Source organism: Macaca nemestrina, chromosome 7, assembly GCF_043159975.1.
Source record: "Macaca nemestrina isolate mMacNem1 chromosome 7, mMacNem.hap1, whole genome shotgun sequence".
Classification (NCBI taxonomy): Eukaryota; Metazoa; Chordata; class Mammalia; order Primates; family Cercopithecidae; genus Macaca; species Macaca nemestrina.
Genome location: NC_092131.1, coordinates 160,687,501 through 160,704,035, shown reverse-complemented (window position 1 = coordinate 160,704,035; position 16,535 = coordinate 160,687,501). Strand labels below are relative to the sequence as shown.

The 16,535-nt window shown below is 46.5% G+C and overlaps 1 protein-coding gene across 3 annotated transcripts; it reads right to left on the bottom strand.

Moving 5' to 3' along the window:
• Positions 1-303: 303 nt before the first annotated feature.
• On the bottom strand, positions 304-16,143 carry LOC105491965 (NADH:ubiquinone oxidoreductase complex assembly factor 1). Of its 3 annotated transcripts, none has more exons than XM_011758776.3 (5): positions 15,742-16,143; positions 10,056-10,709; positions 7,366-7,551; positions 1,417-1,491; positions 304-544 (listed from the first exon to the last, which is right to left on the bottom strand). In XM_011758776.3, exons 2-5 carry the CDS (start codon positions 10,626-10,628, stop codon positions 395-397), a joined length of 984 nt encoding a protein of 327 aa, XP_011757078.2. In that variant the 5' UTR covers positions 10,629-10,709; positions 15,742-16,143; the 3' UTR covers positions 304-394. The 3 variants fall into 3 exon arrangements, with proteins under 3 accessions (XP_011757078.2, XP_011757069.2, XP_011757089.2); XM_011758767.3 differs by having other exon boundaries at positions 15,441-16,142; XM_011758787.3 differs by lacking the exon at positions 15,742-16,143 and adding an exon at positions 15,557-15,735.
• Between the last annotated feature and the right edge of the window lie 392 nt (positions 16,144-16,535).

Sequence of the window (16,535 nt, the reverse complement as noted above, 5' to 3'; positions counted from 1 at the left end):
AGCTGGGCACAGTGGCTCACGCCTGTAATCTCAGCACTTTGGAAGGCTGAAGCGGGCGGATCACCTGAGGTCAGGAGTTCGAGACCAGCCTGACCAACACGGAGAAACCCTGTCTCTACTAAAAATACAAAATTAGCCGGGCGTGGTGGCGCATGCCTGTAATCCCAGCTACTCGGGAGGCTGATCAAAGGTTGCAGCGAGCCAAGATCGCACTACTGCACACCAGCATGCCAACCTGGGCAACAGAGTGGGATTCCATCTCAAAAGAGAAAAAAAAAAGAGAGAATACATACTAGCCATTGGTTGGATGCCATTAAAGAAATATTTTATTTTGTCTACATCATTATAGATGCTAGTACCCTTAGAGTAGTAAAACAAAACTACCACATAATCTTTATTTAAAAAGCCTTGGGTTAAGCTCTGGAGAATTTTCATAGGCAAATTCTTCTGTATGGGCTGGATCAGTAAACACTCCAATAAAATCTATCTCCAGAAAGAATGGACCATCCACTTTATCAGCCAAGGTGAATCCTATAGAAGAGATCTAAATTTAAAACAGAGAAATTGATTAAAATCTCATACAGTGATGTACTGATATTATTCCAGGAGTTTAAAATCCCATCAAGTGATGATTATAACTGGGTTTTAATGCTATCAGCCCTTAGGAAATACATACTAGTTCTCACATAGCATACCGTAAGAGGAAATACAAGACTGTTTTTCTTTCCCCATTCAACTTCCTTCCCTCTCCTCATTAGGTAGCGCCACTTAAGACTAGGAAGGACGGCCAGGTGCGGTGGCTCAGGCCTGTAACCCCAACACTGGGAGGCCAAGGTGTGCAGATCATGAGGTCAAGAATTCGAGACCAGCCTGGCCAACATGGTGAAACCTCGTCTCTACTAAGAATACAAAAATTAGCCAAGTGAGGTGGCAAGCACCTGTTAATTCCAGCTACTCGGGAGACTGAGGCAGGAGAATTGCTTGAACCAAGGAGGTGGAATTTGCGGTGAGCCGAGATCATGCCACTACACTCCAGCCTAGGTGACAAAGCAAGACTCTTATCTCAAAAAAAAAAAAAAAAAAAAAAAAGACTAGTAAGGACAACATGAATGCCTAATGGAGGTTCCTTGAAGTGTTCATAAACTCTTATTTTAAAGCTAAATTAGGAGGGAGGGGACAGGGGAAAAATAGCTAAAGTAAAATGTACGCATGCTAAAAATGATCATTCTAAAATTCCTTCAGGATGGGGGTATAGTTCATAGGGGAGGTCTGAGTCAGCCTCTGGCTAGGTTTAAGAGCAGTGGCCCTGAGAAGAAATTTTCATCTGCCAGCTTTCTCAAATGAACTCAGTCTCACCAGAGTTTCGATTCATTAAAAATGATACAGTTCTGAGTGAAAAATACAGGAATATATTACCTTGTCAAGCAGAAGCTCATGCTGAACATCCCGGATTCTTCCTCGATTAGAGAAGAAAAATTTGGAAAAAGGAATCTGAAAGAAGAAACCATTTACTTCATAACTGAAATGTAAGCAATTGAGGCATCTACATGTAATTATAAAACAAGAATTTACATTTATTCTAAAATTATTTAATATATGTATTATGACAAATGGCTAGCCATTTGGATCAAAGATGTAACTCAGGCCAAACAATAAAGGGTTAACTATGAAAAAAATATTTGTAACATTTGTGGAAAAAAGACTACTACCTAAACACAGCTTTTCTTTTTTCCTGTGGAGAATGGGGTCTCACTTTGTTGCCTGAACCCGGGAGGCAGAAGTTGCAGTAAGCCAAGATCGTGCCATTGCACTCCAGCCTGGGCGACAGAGCTAGACTCTGTCTCAGGAAAAAAAAAAAAAAAAGCAAAAAGAATTGTAATATGTTTCCCTTTCTTCCTACATTAGAAACGGAAGAAAAAGAAATGTCCTATTCCTTCTACTCTTGAACTTTTCAAGTGTGCCTTTTTATTCATCAACTTTATTTTCATATTTCTTCTTTATGTAATTTACTTATTTTTTTGTTTGTTTGTTTGTTTTTTTTTTTGAGACGGAGTCTCGCTCTGTCGCCCAGCCCAGGCTGGAGTGCAGTGGCGCGATCTCGGCTCACTGCAAGCTCCGCCTCCCGGGTTCACGCCATTCTCCTGCCTCAGCCTCCCGAGTAGCTGGGACTACAGGCGCCCACAACCGCGCCCGGCTAATTTTTTATATTTTTAGTAGAGACGGGGTTTCACCGTGGTCTCGATCTCCTGACCTTGTGATCCGCCCGCCTCGGCCTCCCAAAGTGCTGGGATTACAGGCGTGAGCCACCGCGCCCGGCCAATTTACTTATTATTAAGCACGATCTTTTAAAACTATATCTGGCTTTGTTTGTTTTTTGTTTTGTTTTGTTTTTGTTTTGAGATAGGGTCTCACTGTTACCCAGGCTGGAGTGCAGTGGTGCAATCTTGGCTCACTGCAACTTTTGCCTCCCAGGTTCAAGTGATTCTCCCACCTCAGCCTCCTGAGTAGCTGGGACTATAGGCGCACACCACCACACCCGGCTAATTTTTTTTTTTTTTTTTTTTTTGATAGAGACGGTGTTTCACCATGTTGACCAGGCTGGTCTTAAACTCCTGAGCTCAAGTAATCTGCCAACCTTGGCCTACAAGCATGAACCACCACACTCTGCCTAAATAATTATACAGAAGCTCTCCAGGATATATTCCTAAATTTTAAAAACACAAACCATAGGTACAGATTATGCTAATTTTATTTTTTGAGTTTAACAAAGGAAGAAAATGGCTGGGCCTGGTTGTGCATGCCTGTAATCCCAGCACTTTGGGAGGCCAACACAGTAGGATCACTTGAGCCCAGGAGTTCAAGACCAGCCTGGGCAACATGGTGAAACCAAGACTCTACTAAAAAAGCAGAAAACTTATCCAGCCATAGTGGTGCATCCTTGTAGTCCTGGCTATTTAGGAGGCTAAGGTGGGAGGATCACCTGAGGCCGGGAGGTTGGGGCTGCAGCGAGCGCATGTTGCACTCCAGCATGGGCAACAGAAGTGAGACCCTGTCTCAAATAAACAAATTTTAATGAACATAAATAAAAATAAATTATACATATTAATATTTATTCCAGTAATTTTATCTCTAGGAATATAGCCTATGAAAATAGTTAAGGATGTTTACCTCAGAGTTTGTTCCCACAGTAGAAAATTCTGAAAACAATCTAAATCTACACGTACATAATGAAGAACAAGTTAAGAAAAAAAAAATTTTTTTTTTCGAGACAGGGTCTTACTCTGTCACCCAGGCTGGAGTGCATGCAGTAGGGTGATCTTAGCTCACGCAGCCTCAACCTCCCAGGCTCAAGCAATCCTCCCACCTCAGCCTCCTGAGTAGGTGGGACTAAAGGCACATGCCACCACACTGGGCTAATTTTTGTATTTTTTGTAGAGACAGGGTTTTGCCATGTTGCTCAGGCTTGTCTTAGACTCCTAGCTTCAAATGATCCACCGCCTCAGCCTCCCAAAGTGCTAGGATTACAGGTGTGAGCCACTGGACCCAGCCAAAATTATTTTCTACTTATATAATATCATGTAGACATTAAAAATGACGTAGAAATATATTTGAAAACAAAGTGGTAAACAATAGTTCAGGGAAAATACTGTATACATGTTATAAAACACCACTGGAAGGGAAAAGTGTGACTAGAAAAGTCTGGAAGATACACGTCAAAAATATTTCATCTCTGGATAGTGGTAGTACAAGATTTTTTTCTGTATTTGCCAAATTTTTTTATAATGAAGTTATTTTGTATAATAATTCATTTTATATATATTACTTAAATACAAGTATATATAATTTGTGTTATATATCTATATTAGTGCATATATATGTACTATGTATTGAATGCTTATTTTGTGCTAGACACTAAGACAAAACTCTAGGTACAGGGGAAACTGGTAGGAACAATATAAGCAAGATTTCTGCTCTCACAGAATTTACGGAATTTAGGGCCAGGTATGGTGGTTCACGCCTATAATCCCAGAACCTTGGTAGGCCGAGGCGGGTGGATCACTTGAGGTCAGGAGTTTGAAACCAGCCTGGCCAACTTGGTGAATGAAACCCCATCTCTACTAAAAATACAAAAATTAGCTGGGCGTTGTGGCACACGCCTGTAGTCCCAGCTACTCGGGAGACTGAGGCAGAAAGATCTCTTGAACCTGGAAGGCAGAGGTTGCCGTGAGCTGAGATCGCGCCACTGCACTCCAGCCTGGGCGATAAGAGTGAGACTCCATCTCAAAAAAAAAGAATTTATATAATTTATGTTCCAGGGAAGGCAGTAGAGTGACAATAAACAGATGAATGAATGAACAAAGTAATTTTAGTTAGTGATAAGTTCTATGAAGAAAGTTATAGGATGGTGGTGTTGAAAGTAACTGGATTAGAGGGTCCGATTTTACTTACAGGAATCAGGAAAGGCCTCTCTGAGGCAACTTTTGAACCACGAGGTGAATGACAGGAAAGAGAAAGCAGGTGAAGACATGGGGGCAGAGCATTACAGCAGAGCAACACTACGTGCAAAGCTCTGAGATGGAAATGAGGTTGTTGAATCTGACAGACAGAAAAGGGGCTGGTGTGGAGGAGGGAGGTAGGAGGAGAGATGGAAGATGAAGACGGGGGTCCGATATTGTAGGCCCATAGGTCATGTTCAGGAGTTTGGACTTAAGTCTTTTTGGTTTTGTTTTTGTTTTTTTGAGATGGAGTCCCTCTCTGTCGCCCAGGCTGGAGTGCAGTGGCACGATCTTGATTCACTGCAACTTCCACCTCTCAGGTTCAAGCGATTCTCCTGCCTCAGCCTCCTGAGGAGCTGAGACTACAGGCGTGTGCCACCACCTGCAGTTAATTTTTTGTATTTTTAGTAGACACAAGATTTCACCATGTAGGCCAGGCTGGCCTCAAACTCCTGACCTCAAGTGATCTGCCCGTCTCAGCCTCCCAAAGTGCTCAGATTAAAAGTATGAACCACCTAGCCTGGCCTGGACTTTATTCAAATTGTGATGGTTTATTCAAACCACTGAAGGGTCCTGATATGGTTTGGCTGTGTTCCCACCCAAAATCTCATCTTGAATTGTAATAATCCCGGTGTGTCAAGGGAGGGACCAGGTGAAGTTAACTGAACCATGGGGGTCGTTTCCCCGATACTGTCCTGGTGATAGTGAGTTCTCACAAGATCTGATGGTTTTATAAGGGGATTTACCCCTCACTCAGCTCATTCTCCTTCCTGCCATCATGTGAAGAAGGATGTGTTTACTTCCCCTTCTGCCATGATTGTAAGTTACCTAAGGCCTCCTCAGCCCTGCAGAACTGTGTGAGTCAATTAAATCGCTTTCCTTTATAAATTACCCAGTCTCAGGTATTTCTTCATAGTAGCAGCACAAGAACAGACTAACACAGACAGGTTACATGCTTAGGAGGTACATTTACATGCTTAGAAGCATGTAAATGATGTCATCTGAACTATGTTTCAGAAAGATCACTCTGGCTGCTGTGGAGCCAGGATTTTAGTGGGGCAAGAAGACAAACAGGGAAATCAATAATGAAGCTGCTGCAATAATCCAATCACCTGGACCAGGGTGGGAGTAGAAGAGATGGCTAGAAAGGTCAGCTGCTGAGTGTATTTTGCAAGCAGAGGTGACGGGACTCGCTAATAGACTGGATGTGGGGCGAAGGAGAAGAATTCAGGATGACCCTCAAGTATACGACATGAGCAAAATGGGGGCTTTGTGAGATTTTTTTTTTTTTTTTTTTTTGAGACGGAGTCTCGCTCTGTCGCCCAGGCTGGAGTGCAGTGGCCGGATCTCAGCTCACTGCAAGCTCCACCTCCCGGGTTCACGCCATTCTCCGGCCTCAGCCTCCCGAGTAGCTGGGACTACAGGCGCCCGCCACCTCGCCCGGCTATTTTTTGTATTTCTTAGTAGAGACGGGGTTTCACCGTGTTAGCCAGGATGGTCTCGATCTCCTGACCTCGTGATCCGCCCATCTCGGCCTCCCAAAGTGCTGGGATTACAGGCTTGAGCCACCGCGCCCGGCCTTTTTTTTTTTTTTTTTGAGACGGAGTCTCACTCTGTTGCCCAGGCTGGAGTGCAGTGGCGCAATCTCACTCAGCTCACTGCAAGCTCCGCCTCCCAGGTTCAAGCGATCCTCCTGCCTCAGCCCCTCTATTAGCTGGGATTACAGGCATGCGCCACCATGCCCAGCTAATTTTTTTTTTTTTTTTTTTTGAGACGGAGTCTTGCTCTGTCGCCCAGGCTGGAGTGCAGTGGCTAGATCTCAGCTCACTGCAAGCTCTGCCTCCCGAGTTTATGTCACTCTCCTGCCTCAGCCTTCCAAGCAGCTGGGACTACAGGCGCCTGCCACCACGCCCGGCTAGTTTTTTGTATTTTTTAGTACAGACGGGGTTTCACTGGGTTAGCCAGGATGGTCTCGATCTCCTGACCTCGTGATCTGCCTGCCTCAGCCTCCAAAAGTGCTAGGATTACAGGCGTGAGCCACTACGCCCGGCCTTTTTTTATTTTTATTTTTTTTGAGATGGAGTCTCGCTCTGTTGCTAGGCTGGAGTGCAGTGGCACCATCTCGGCTCACTGCAACCTCTGCCTCCCAGGTTCAAGCAATTCTCCTGCCTCAGCCTTCTGAGTTCTGGGACTACAGGCGTGCGCCACCATACCCAACTAATTTTTGTATTTTTAGTAGAGACAGAGTTTCACCATGTTGGCCAGGATGGTCTCAATCTCTTGAGCTCGTGATCTGCCCACCTCGTCCTCCCAAAGTGCTGGGATTACAGGCGTGCGCCATGGCGCCTGGCCTCTAATTTTTGTATTTTTAGTAGACACAGGGTTTTGCCATGTTAGCCAGGCTGGTCTCGAACTCCTGATCTCAGATGATCACCCACCTTGGCCTCCCAAAGTGCTGGGATTATAGACATGAGCCACCACACCTGGCCTAGGACACCAACTTTTTTTTTAATTTTTTTTTTTTGAGACAGAGTTTGGCTCTTGTTGCCCAGGCTGGAGTGCAGTTGCCCAGGCTGGAGTACAATGGCAAAATCTTGGCTCACCGAAACCTCCGCCTCCCGGGTTCAAGCAATTCTCCTGCCTCATCCTCCCAAGTAGCTGGGATTACAGGCACGTGCCACCACGCCCAGCTAATTTTGTATTTTTTTCAGTAGAGACAGGGTTTCTCCATGTTGGTCAGGCTGATGTCGAACTCCCGACCTCAGGTGATCCACCTGCCTGGGCCTCCTAAATTGCTAGGATTATAGGCGTGAGCCACCATGCCCGGCCAAGACCTCATTTTTTTAAACAATGAAGACTTATGCTGTACCTTGACCTCCTGCCAGTAGGGTCCACCACGGGTGAACATGAAGTAACTATACATCTGATTCGTCCTCTGGAGGAAATCTGTGTCCTCCTTGATATTCACCATCCAAGGCCGACCATCCCCACGTACACGGAGATACAGAGTATTGAACTGCGACCAATCATAAGACAACTTCCTCTCAAAAGCACCCTACGATATTGAAAGGAAAGTTAATTGCACCTCCTTCTCCACTATCAGCAAAATGTGAGTCATCACCAAATCAGCATCATCAACAGGATTCACTAACCATTTTTCTGACTTTCTGCCCCATAAGAAGGCAGATAAACCCAGTGATTATTATTTTAGCACAAAATACTGACTTAGTTATATGTTTCTAAGGTAATGTTCAACACACAACTGGCCCAGGACAGTGTTTACATGGGGTAGGCACTCACCTGTGTTCACTGAATGGAAATGAATGTATTTCCTTTACCTGGTCCTATGGAGCAATGACTTTTTTCTCTTTTTCTTTTTTTGAGACGAAGTTTCGCTCTTGTTACCCAGGCTGGAGTGCAATGGCACGATCTCAGCTTACCACAACCTCTGCCTCCCGAGTTCAAGTAATTCTGCCACAGCCTCCCGAGTAGCTGGAATTACAGGCATGCACCACCATGCCCAGCTAATTTTTTGTATTTTTAGTAGAAACGGGGTTTCTCCATGTTGGTCAGGCTGGTCTCGAACTCCCGACCTCAGGTGATCCACCCGCCTCAGCCTCCCAAAGTGCTGGGATTACAGGCATGAGCCACCGCGCCCGGCCAAGGAGCGGTGATTTCTGAGTGGCCTATTTTATGACAACTGCCTTTCCACAAGTCAGAAAACTATAGAGAAAAGAGCTTAAGTTTTAAAAGTGATATTTAACAACAGTGGCTAGCATCCATTGAATATGTGCATTAAATAATTTGCATGCATAATTTAATCCTCACAACAGTGCTATGATAGGTTATTAGCATCTTACCCCGTTTTACAGATAAACAAACTAAGCACTCAGCTAATAAGTGGTATATCCAATGCTGTTTAACTCCAAAATCTGTGTGCTTAACAACTATCTATACTGCCTCTCTCTTCAAAAGTGGAATTTAGTTCATTTCCAAAGGCATTTAGTTACAGCAATTTCAAGGGTACTCTGATGTCGAGAACACCAAAGTCTAGATATAAACTAATATTTATTATCCGTGTAACTTTGGACAAGTTACTAAATCTATCCAACTCTGTTTCCTCATCCATAAACCTGGGATGATCTTACCTCAGGAGACTGTTGTGAGGAATAAATGGGATAATATAAAGTGCTTAGCACAAGGACTGGCACGTCACGCTTAATAAATGTTATCTACTATTTTCATTATTCCAAAATGAATATTTGGGCCAGGCACAGTGGCTCACACCTGTAATCGCAGCACTCTGGGAGGCCAAGCGGGGGGGGGGCGTGGATCACCCGAGGTCAGGAGTTCAAGACCAGCCTGGCCAACATGGTGAAACCCTGTCTGTACTAAAAATACAAAAAATTAGCCAGGCATGGTGGCATGCACCAGTAGTCCCAGCTACTCAGGAGGCTGAGGCAGGAGAATCACTTGAACCTGGAGAGCAGAAGTTGCAGTGAGCCAAGATCATGCCACTGCACTCCAGCCTGGGTGACAGAGCAAGACTCCGTTTCGAAAAAAAAAAAGAAAGCCACAGGCTGACCTTACATCAACTCTATAAAACCCCCGGCCATTACAGAGGCTGTGGTCTTTGTTAGAGGAGATGAAAATCTCTCCAAAAATCTTTCAAATGTCTAACCGCTCAGGATTCCTAAAACATAACAATGCTGGTTCCTGGCCCAAAGCAATGCCCAGAAACAAGTAACTCCTCCTCCTCAGAAACCACTTCCCCCTTGTGCTTCCACTTTACACTTGTGCCAATACTTATCTCCAAACACAGGTGAGGCGCCAAATATAACATGCCAGGTGTTTTCATTTATAGAAACAAAAGCTATCTTCTTTTTTTTTTTTTTTTGAGACGGAGTGTTGCTCTGTCGCCCAGGCTGGAGTGCAGTGACGCGATCTCGGCTCACTGCAAGCTCCGCCTCCCGGGTTCACGCCATTCTCCTGCCTCAGCCTCCCGAGTAGCTGGGACTACAGGCGCCCACAACCGCGCCCGGCTAATTTTTTTTTTTTTTTTTTTTTGAGACGGAGTCTCGCTCTGCCACCCAGGCTGGAGTGCAGTGGCCGGATCTCAGCTCACTGCAAGCTCCGCCTCCCGGGTTCACGCCATTCTCCTGCCTCAGCCTCCCGAGTAGCTGGGACTACAGGCGCCTGCCACCTCACCCAGCTAGTTTTTTGTAGTTTTTAGTAGAGACGGGGTTTCACCGTGTTAGCCAGGATGGTCTCGATCTCCTGACCTCGTGATCCGCCCGTCTCGGCCTCCCAAAGTGCTGGGATTACAGGCTTGAGCCACCGCGCCCGGCCGGCTAATTTTTTTGTATTTTTAGTAGAGACGGGGTTTCACCGTGGTCTCGATCTCCTGACCTTGTGATCCGCCCGCCTCGGCCTCCCAAAGTGCTGGGATTACAGGCGTGAGCCACCGCGCCCGGCCACAAAAGCTATCTTCTATAGTTTATGCTACAATGAAGTTCACCCCTGTTCACTAGAAAATGATGCCGCCTGGGCCTCACCTACCCTTGGAATCCTGGATATCATTGCACAGTACCCACTGCGGGCAGACTCCCCGTCCTGAGGTGCCTCAGAGCTCAGAGTTCCATAGAGCAGTGCACTTTGGTTATTCTTGCCCATTTTCAAAAACACTTCACTTCTGCCTCCAATCGTCTTATCAGAAGTCACTCTCCACTTATCCAAATCTTCTTTCCCGCGGAACTGCCAGACAACCTTGGCTTGTTCCAGCAAGGCCTCTTGCAGAGGGCGGCCTTCCGGTCCCTTCCAATGATTCACAATTTCATCCTTCAAACGCCTAAAATGGTCCATTGCTTCATCTCTAATTGCTTTATCGAAACTAACATCAGGTTTCTCCTCAGGACAAGTTATATCCAAAGCAACTTCTTTCTGGTGATGTCCTTGCAAACCCCCTTCAGTCTTCCTCTGTGAGGAGGCTTTGCCAGGAGAAGCCACTGGTTTCTGAAGACTACTGGAATAGTCTGCAAAGCGAATACCCAAAAGTGGATGCAAGGCAGAAGTTGGCTTAGAGCATTTTCCGAGAATATAAGTACCACGCAGCACTTTGTGAAACAAAGCCATGGTACAAAAAAATCAAAACATAAGTTTCTTCCTGGGCTACCAAGGGCTACGAAGAAGCTTCAGCAAATAGCCCAATTCTACCTGTAACAGAAGAGACGTTGAAGAATTATCAGTATAGCAATGAACGCATCACAATTTCAAATTCAACAGAAATCAGGTATTTTGAAATTTGTTAACTTATTTTGTTTATTATTATTATTATCATCATTATTATTTGAGACAAGGTCTTGCTCTGTGGCCCAGGCTGGAGTGCAGTGGCACAATCACAGCTCATTTTAGCCTCTCTACTTTCTGGAGTCAAGTGATCCTCCCATCTCAGCCTCCCAAGTAGCTGGGATTACAAGCACACACCACCACACCCACCTAATTTTTAAATTTTTTGTAGAAATGGATCTCCCTGTCCAGGCGCAGTGGCTCACACTTGTAATCCCAGCACTTTGGGAGGCTGACGCGGGTAGATCACAAGGTCAAGAGATCAAGACCATCCTGGCCAACATGGTGAAACCCTGTCTCTACTAAAAACACAAAAATTAGCTGGGTGTGGTGGTGCGTGCCTGTAATCCCAGCTACTAAGGAGGCTGGGGCAGGAGAATTTCTTGAACCTGGGAGGAGGAGGTTGCAGTAAGCCAAGATCGTGCCACTGCACACTCCAGCCTGGCAACAGAGTGAGACTTTGTCCCCCCAAAAAAAAAAAGAAAAGAAAAAGAAATGGATCTCCCTGTGTTGCCCATGATGGTTTTGAACTCCTGGGATCCAGTGATTCTCCCCTCAGCTTCCCAAAGTGCTGGGTTGCAGGAATGACGCACCATCCCCGATCTTTTTTTTTTTTTTCTCTTTTCACAAAAGAGTGGGTCAGGCCGGGTGCGGTGGCTCATGCCTGTAATCTCTACACTTTGGGAGGCCGAGGCGGATGGATCACCTGAGGTCAGGAGTTCAAGACCAGCCTTGACAACATGGTGAAACCCCATCTCTACTAAAAATAATCCAGGCGTGGTGGCAGATGCCTATAATCCCAGCTACTCGGGAACCTTAGGCAAGAGAATCACTTGAACCCGGGAGGCAGAGGTTGCAGTAAGCCGAGATCGCACCACTGCACTCCAGCCTGGACAACAAGAGCAAAATTCCATGTGAAAAAAAAAAAAAGAGAGAGAGACAGGGTCTTGCTCTGTCACCCAGGCTGCCACGCTGTGGCAAGATCAATAGCTCATTGTATCCCTGAACTCCTGGGCCCTGGGCTGAAATGATCCTCCCACCTCAGCCTCCAAGGTAACTGAGACAACAGGTGCACACCACCATGCCCAGCTAATTTTTTAAAAAAATGTTGGCCAGGCGCGGTGGCTCACGCCTATAATCCCAGCACTTTGGGAGTCCAAGGTGGGCAGATCACTTGAGGTCAGAAGTTCAAGACCAGCCTGGCCAACTTGGTGAAACCCCATCTCTACTAAAAATACAAAAATGAGTTGGGCGTTGTGGAGAGCGCCTGTAATCCCAGCTACTGGGGAGGCTGAGGCAGGAGAATCACTTGTACCCAGGAGGCAGAGGTTGCAATGAGCTGAGATCACACCATTGCACTCCAGCCTAGGCAACAAGAGTGAAACTCCATCTCAAAAAAAAAAAAAATTGTAGCCCACCACGGCGGCTCACACCTGTAATCCCAGCACTCCGAGAATCTGAGGCAGGCAGATGACTTGTCAGGAGTTGGAGACCAGCCTGCCCAACATGGTAAAACCCCATCTCCACTAAAAATACAGAAATTGGCCCAGTGTGCTGGCTCATGGCTGTAATCCCAACACTTTGGGAGGCCAAGGCAGGCAGACCACCTGAGGTCAGGAGTTCAAGACCAGCCTGACCAACATGGTGAAACCCCTACAGAAAATACAAACAATTAGCTGGGAATGGTGGCCCATGCCTGTAATCCCAGCTACTTGGGAGGCCTAGGCATGAGAATTGCTTGAACCCAGGAGGCAGAGGTTGCAGTGAGCAGAGATCGTGCCACTGCACTCCAGCCTGGGTGACAGAGTAAGACTTCACCTCAAAAAAAAAAAAAAAAAAAAATTAGCTGGGAATGGTGCTGGGCACCTGTAACCCCACCTACTCGGAAGGCGGAGGCAGGAGAATCACTTGAACCTGGGAGGCAGAGGCTGCAATGAGCCAAGACTGCGCCATCGCACTCCAGCCTGGGCAACAAAAGTGAAACTCCGTCTCAAAAAAATACATATACAAAAATTAGCTGGGTGTGGTGGCAGGTACCTATAGCATGGTGGCAGGCACCTATAATCCCAGCTACTTGGGAGGCTGAAGCAGGAGAATCGCTTGAACCCAGGAGTGGGAGGTTGCAGTGAGCCAAGATCAGGTCACTGCACTCCAGCCTGGGTGACAGAGCAAGACTCTGTCTAAAAAATAAATAAATAAATAAATAAATAAAAATAAAAAATTGTAAGACCAGGCGCAGTGGCTTATGCCTGTAATCCCGACACTTTGGGAGGCCAAGGCGGGTGGATGACAAGGTCAGGAGTTCGAGGCCAGCTTGACCAACATGGAGAAACCCCATCTCTACTAAAAATACAAAATTAGCCGGGTGTGGTGGTGCATGACTGTAATCCCAGCTACTCAGGAGGCTGAGGCAGGAGAATCGCATGAACCCAGGAGGTGGAGGTTGTGGTGAGCCAAGATCACGCCATTGCACTCCAGCCTGGACCACAAGAGCAAAACTCCATCTAAAAAAAAAAAAAAGATAGAGATGACGTCTTGCTAGGTTGCTCAGACTGGTCTCCAGCTCCTGGGTTCAAGTGATCCTCCTGCCTCAGCCTCTGGAGTACCTGGGATTACAGGCATGAGCCACTGCACCTGATGAATACTACTCCCAATACTTTTTTTTTTTTTTTTTTTTGAGACGGAGTCTGGCTCTGTCACCCAGGCTGGAGTGCAGTGGCGCGATCTCGGCTCACTGCAAGCTCCGCCTCCCGGGTTTACGCCATTCTCCTGCCTCAGCCTCCCGAGTAGCTGAGACTACAGGCGCCCGCCACCTCGCCCGGCTAGTTTTTTGTATTTTTTAGTAGAGACGGGGTTTCACCGTGTTAGCCAGGATGGTCTCGATCTCCTGACCTCGTGATCCGCCCGTCTCGGCCTCCCAAAGTGCTGGGATTACAGGCTTGAGCCACCGCGCCCGGCCTTTTTTTTTTTTTTTTTTTGAGACAGAGTCTCACTCTGTAACCCAGGCTGGAGTGCGGTGGCGCGATCTCAGCTCACTGAAGCTCCACCTCCCGGGTTCACGCCATTCTCCTGCCTCAGCCTCCCAAGTAGCTGAGACTACAGGTACCCAACACCACGCCTGGCTAATTTTTTTTTTCTTTTTTGTATTTTTAGTAGAGACGGGGTTTCACCGTGTTAGCCAGGATGGTCTCAATTTCCTGACCACGTGATCCGCCTGCCTTGGCCTCCCAAAGTGCTGGGATTACAGGCGTGAGCCATAGCGCCCAGCCCACTCCTAATACTTTCAAATCACCCTGATATATATTATCTCATGCCATCCACACACAAATCCTATGAAGTCAGGTAGATATTTCCTTTCTATAGGATACAGACACCAATAGGCAAAATGACATTATCCATTTTTTTTTTTTTTTTTTTTTTTGAGACAGAGTCTTGCTCTGTCACCAGGCTGGATATCTTGGCTCACCACAATCTCCGCCTCCTGGGTTCAAGCAATTCTCTTGTCTCAGCCTCCAGAGTAGCAGGGATTACAGACCGGCGCCACCATGCCCGGCTAATTTTAATTTTTGTTTTTGTTTTTTGTTTTTTTTTCAGTAGAGATGAGGTTTCGCCGTGTTGGCCAGACTGGTCTTGAACAGGTGATGCGCCCATGTGGGCCTCCCAAAGTGCTGGGATTACAGGCATCAGCCACCACGCCCGACCTTTTTTTTTTTTTTTTTTGAGATGGAGTCTGGCTCTGTCACCCAGGCTGGAGTGCAATGGCACGATCTTGGCTCACTGCAACCTCTGCCTCCCGGGTTCAAGTGCTTCTCCTGCCTCTGCTTCCCGAGTAGCTGAGATTACAGATGCCCACCACCACGACCAGCTTTTTTTTTTTCTTTTTTAAGACAGAGTCCAGCTTTGTCACCCAAGTTGGAGTGCAGTTGCGCGATCTCGGCTCACTGTAACCTCCACCTCCTGGTTTCAAGCAATTCTCTTGCCTGAGCCGCTGGAATTACAGGTGTGCGCCACCACTCCCAGCTAATTTTTGTATTTTTAGTAGAGACAGGGTTTCACCATGTTGGCCAAGCTGGTCTCGAACTCCTGACCTCAAGTGATCCGCCCACCTTGGCCTCCCAAAGTGCTAGGATTACAGGCGTGAGCCACCGCGCCCAGCCGACATTAACAATAAGGTTTGCTAATAAATCAAAATCATGTAAACAGTATGTTTTCACATGTATTATAAACGTAAAGGAACCAGGAAAAATTAACAGTTGATCTGAGATCCTGCAATTATGGATAATATTTAAATTCCCCCGCGCCGGTTGCACTTAAATGATTTACACATTTAAGTTACAAAATTATTTACCTCTACACATACAGAAATTTTAGAAACAAATGATAGCTCATAAAATATTTTGCAAACCCTCCGTAGTGTTATTTCTCTAGTAATATAACTTTAATTATAAATGCTTTGTTTCATTTTTTTTTTTTCTACCAGTAAATAGAAAATCTAACCTATTAACTGAACAATACCGCCCTGAGGTTGACGGTGGGTTTTGACAACATAATCCACGCAGCTAGAAGTGAGTCGAATTAGTAAAGCTATCCATGGCTTACCATGTGCCAGAAACTGCTGTAAGGGTTTCACTGACGGCTCACAACAATCCTCAGAGAGGAACTATTATTATTTCAATTATGGAGACGAGGAAACCGACGTTCCAAGACTAATTTACCCGAGGTCACTGAGGTAGTGAGTGGCAAAACTCTTCCGCCTTGGCGTTTACCTCCGGCACTCACGGCCTGGCCTCCGAAGGCTAGACCTTCGCCGCGGTGGGGAGGCCCCGCAACCCTCAACTGCCAGGGCTCTGTCGCCTCCCCACACCCGGGACACATCAAACGCCGACCTACCACCGCTTACCTCCCCGAGCCTATAGTGTGGCTTCCAACCAGAAGCCACTTTTCACTTATAGGTCCATCTGTTTTTCCCTTCCGATGCCAAACAAGGCGTCAGAACACTAAAGTTCCGGCCGGGTATAGAAGCCCAGGAAGGAGAGCAAGGACCCGGTAGTCCAGCCAACTGAGGTTTTTGGAGGTTTTTGGTCCACTTGGTCGCCAGTTGTAAGGAAGTAGTGAGGATTCGGATAAGTTTTTCGCCTCTCCTTTCTGTATCCTTTCGGGCGGCAACTCTATCTCTGCGTCTTTTTTTTTTTTTTGAGACGGAGTCTCTGTTGCTAGGCTGAGTGCAGTGGCACCGTCTCGGCTCACTACAACTTCCGCCTCCCGGGTTCGAGCGATTCTCCTGCCTCAACCTCCCGAGTAGTTGGGATTACAGGTGTACGCCATCAAGCCCGGCTAATTTTTTTATTTTTAGTAAATAAAAAATAAAATAAATTTTTTATTTCACCATCTTGGCCAGGATGATCTCGATCACCTGACCTCGTGATCCACCCGCCTCAGCCTCCCAAAGTGCTGAGATTACAGGCGTGAGCCACCGCGCCCCGCCTCCTATAGAACCCAGTTATTGCTAACGCACCTGCGCCCCCACTTGGCGCCTGTATCCCTTCTTTCCTTATCTGTCCCCTCAGTCTCCACAAGAACTACCTGAGGCCTCAAGAGGCCGGTTCTACTGGAATTGCCCCCATGAATTCTTGAGGACCCACCATGCACCTGGACAGCAGCACCTCCTACCAGCCCTTCCCCAGTCCTGCCCCA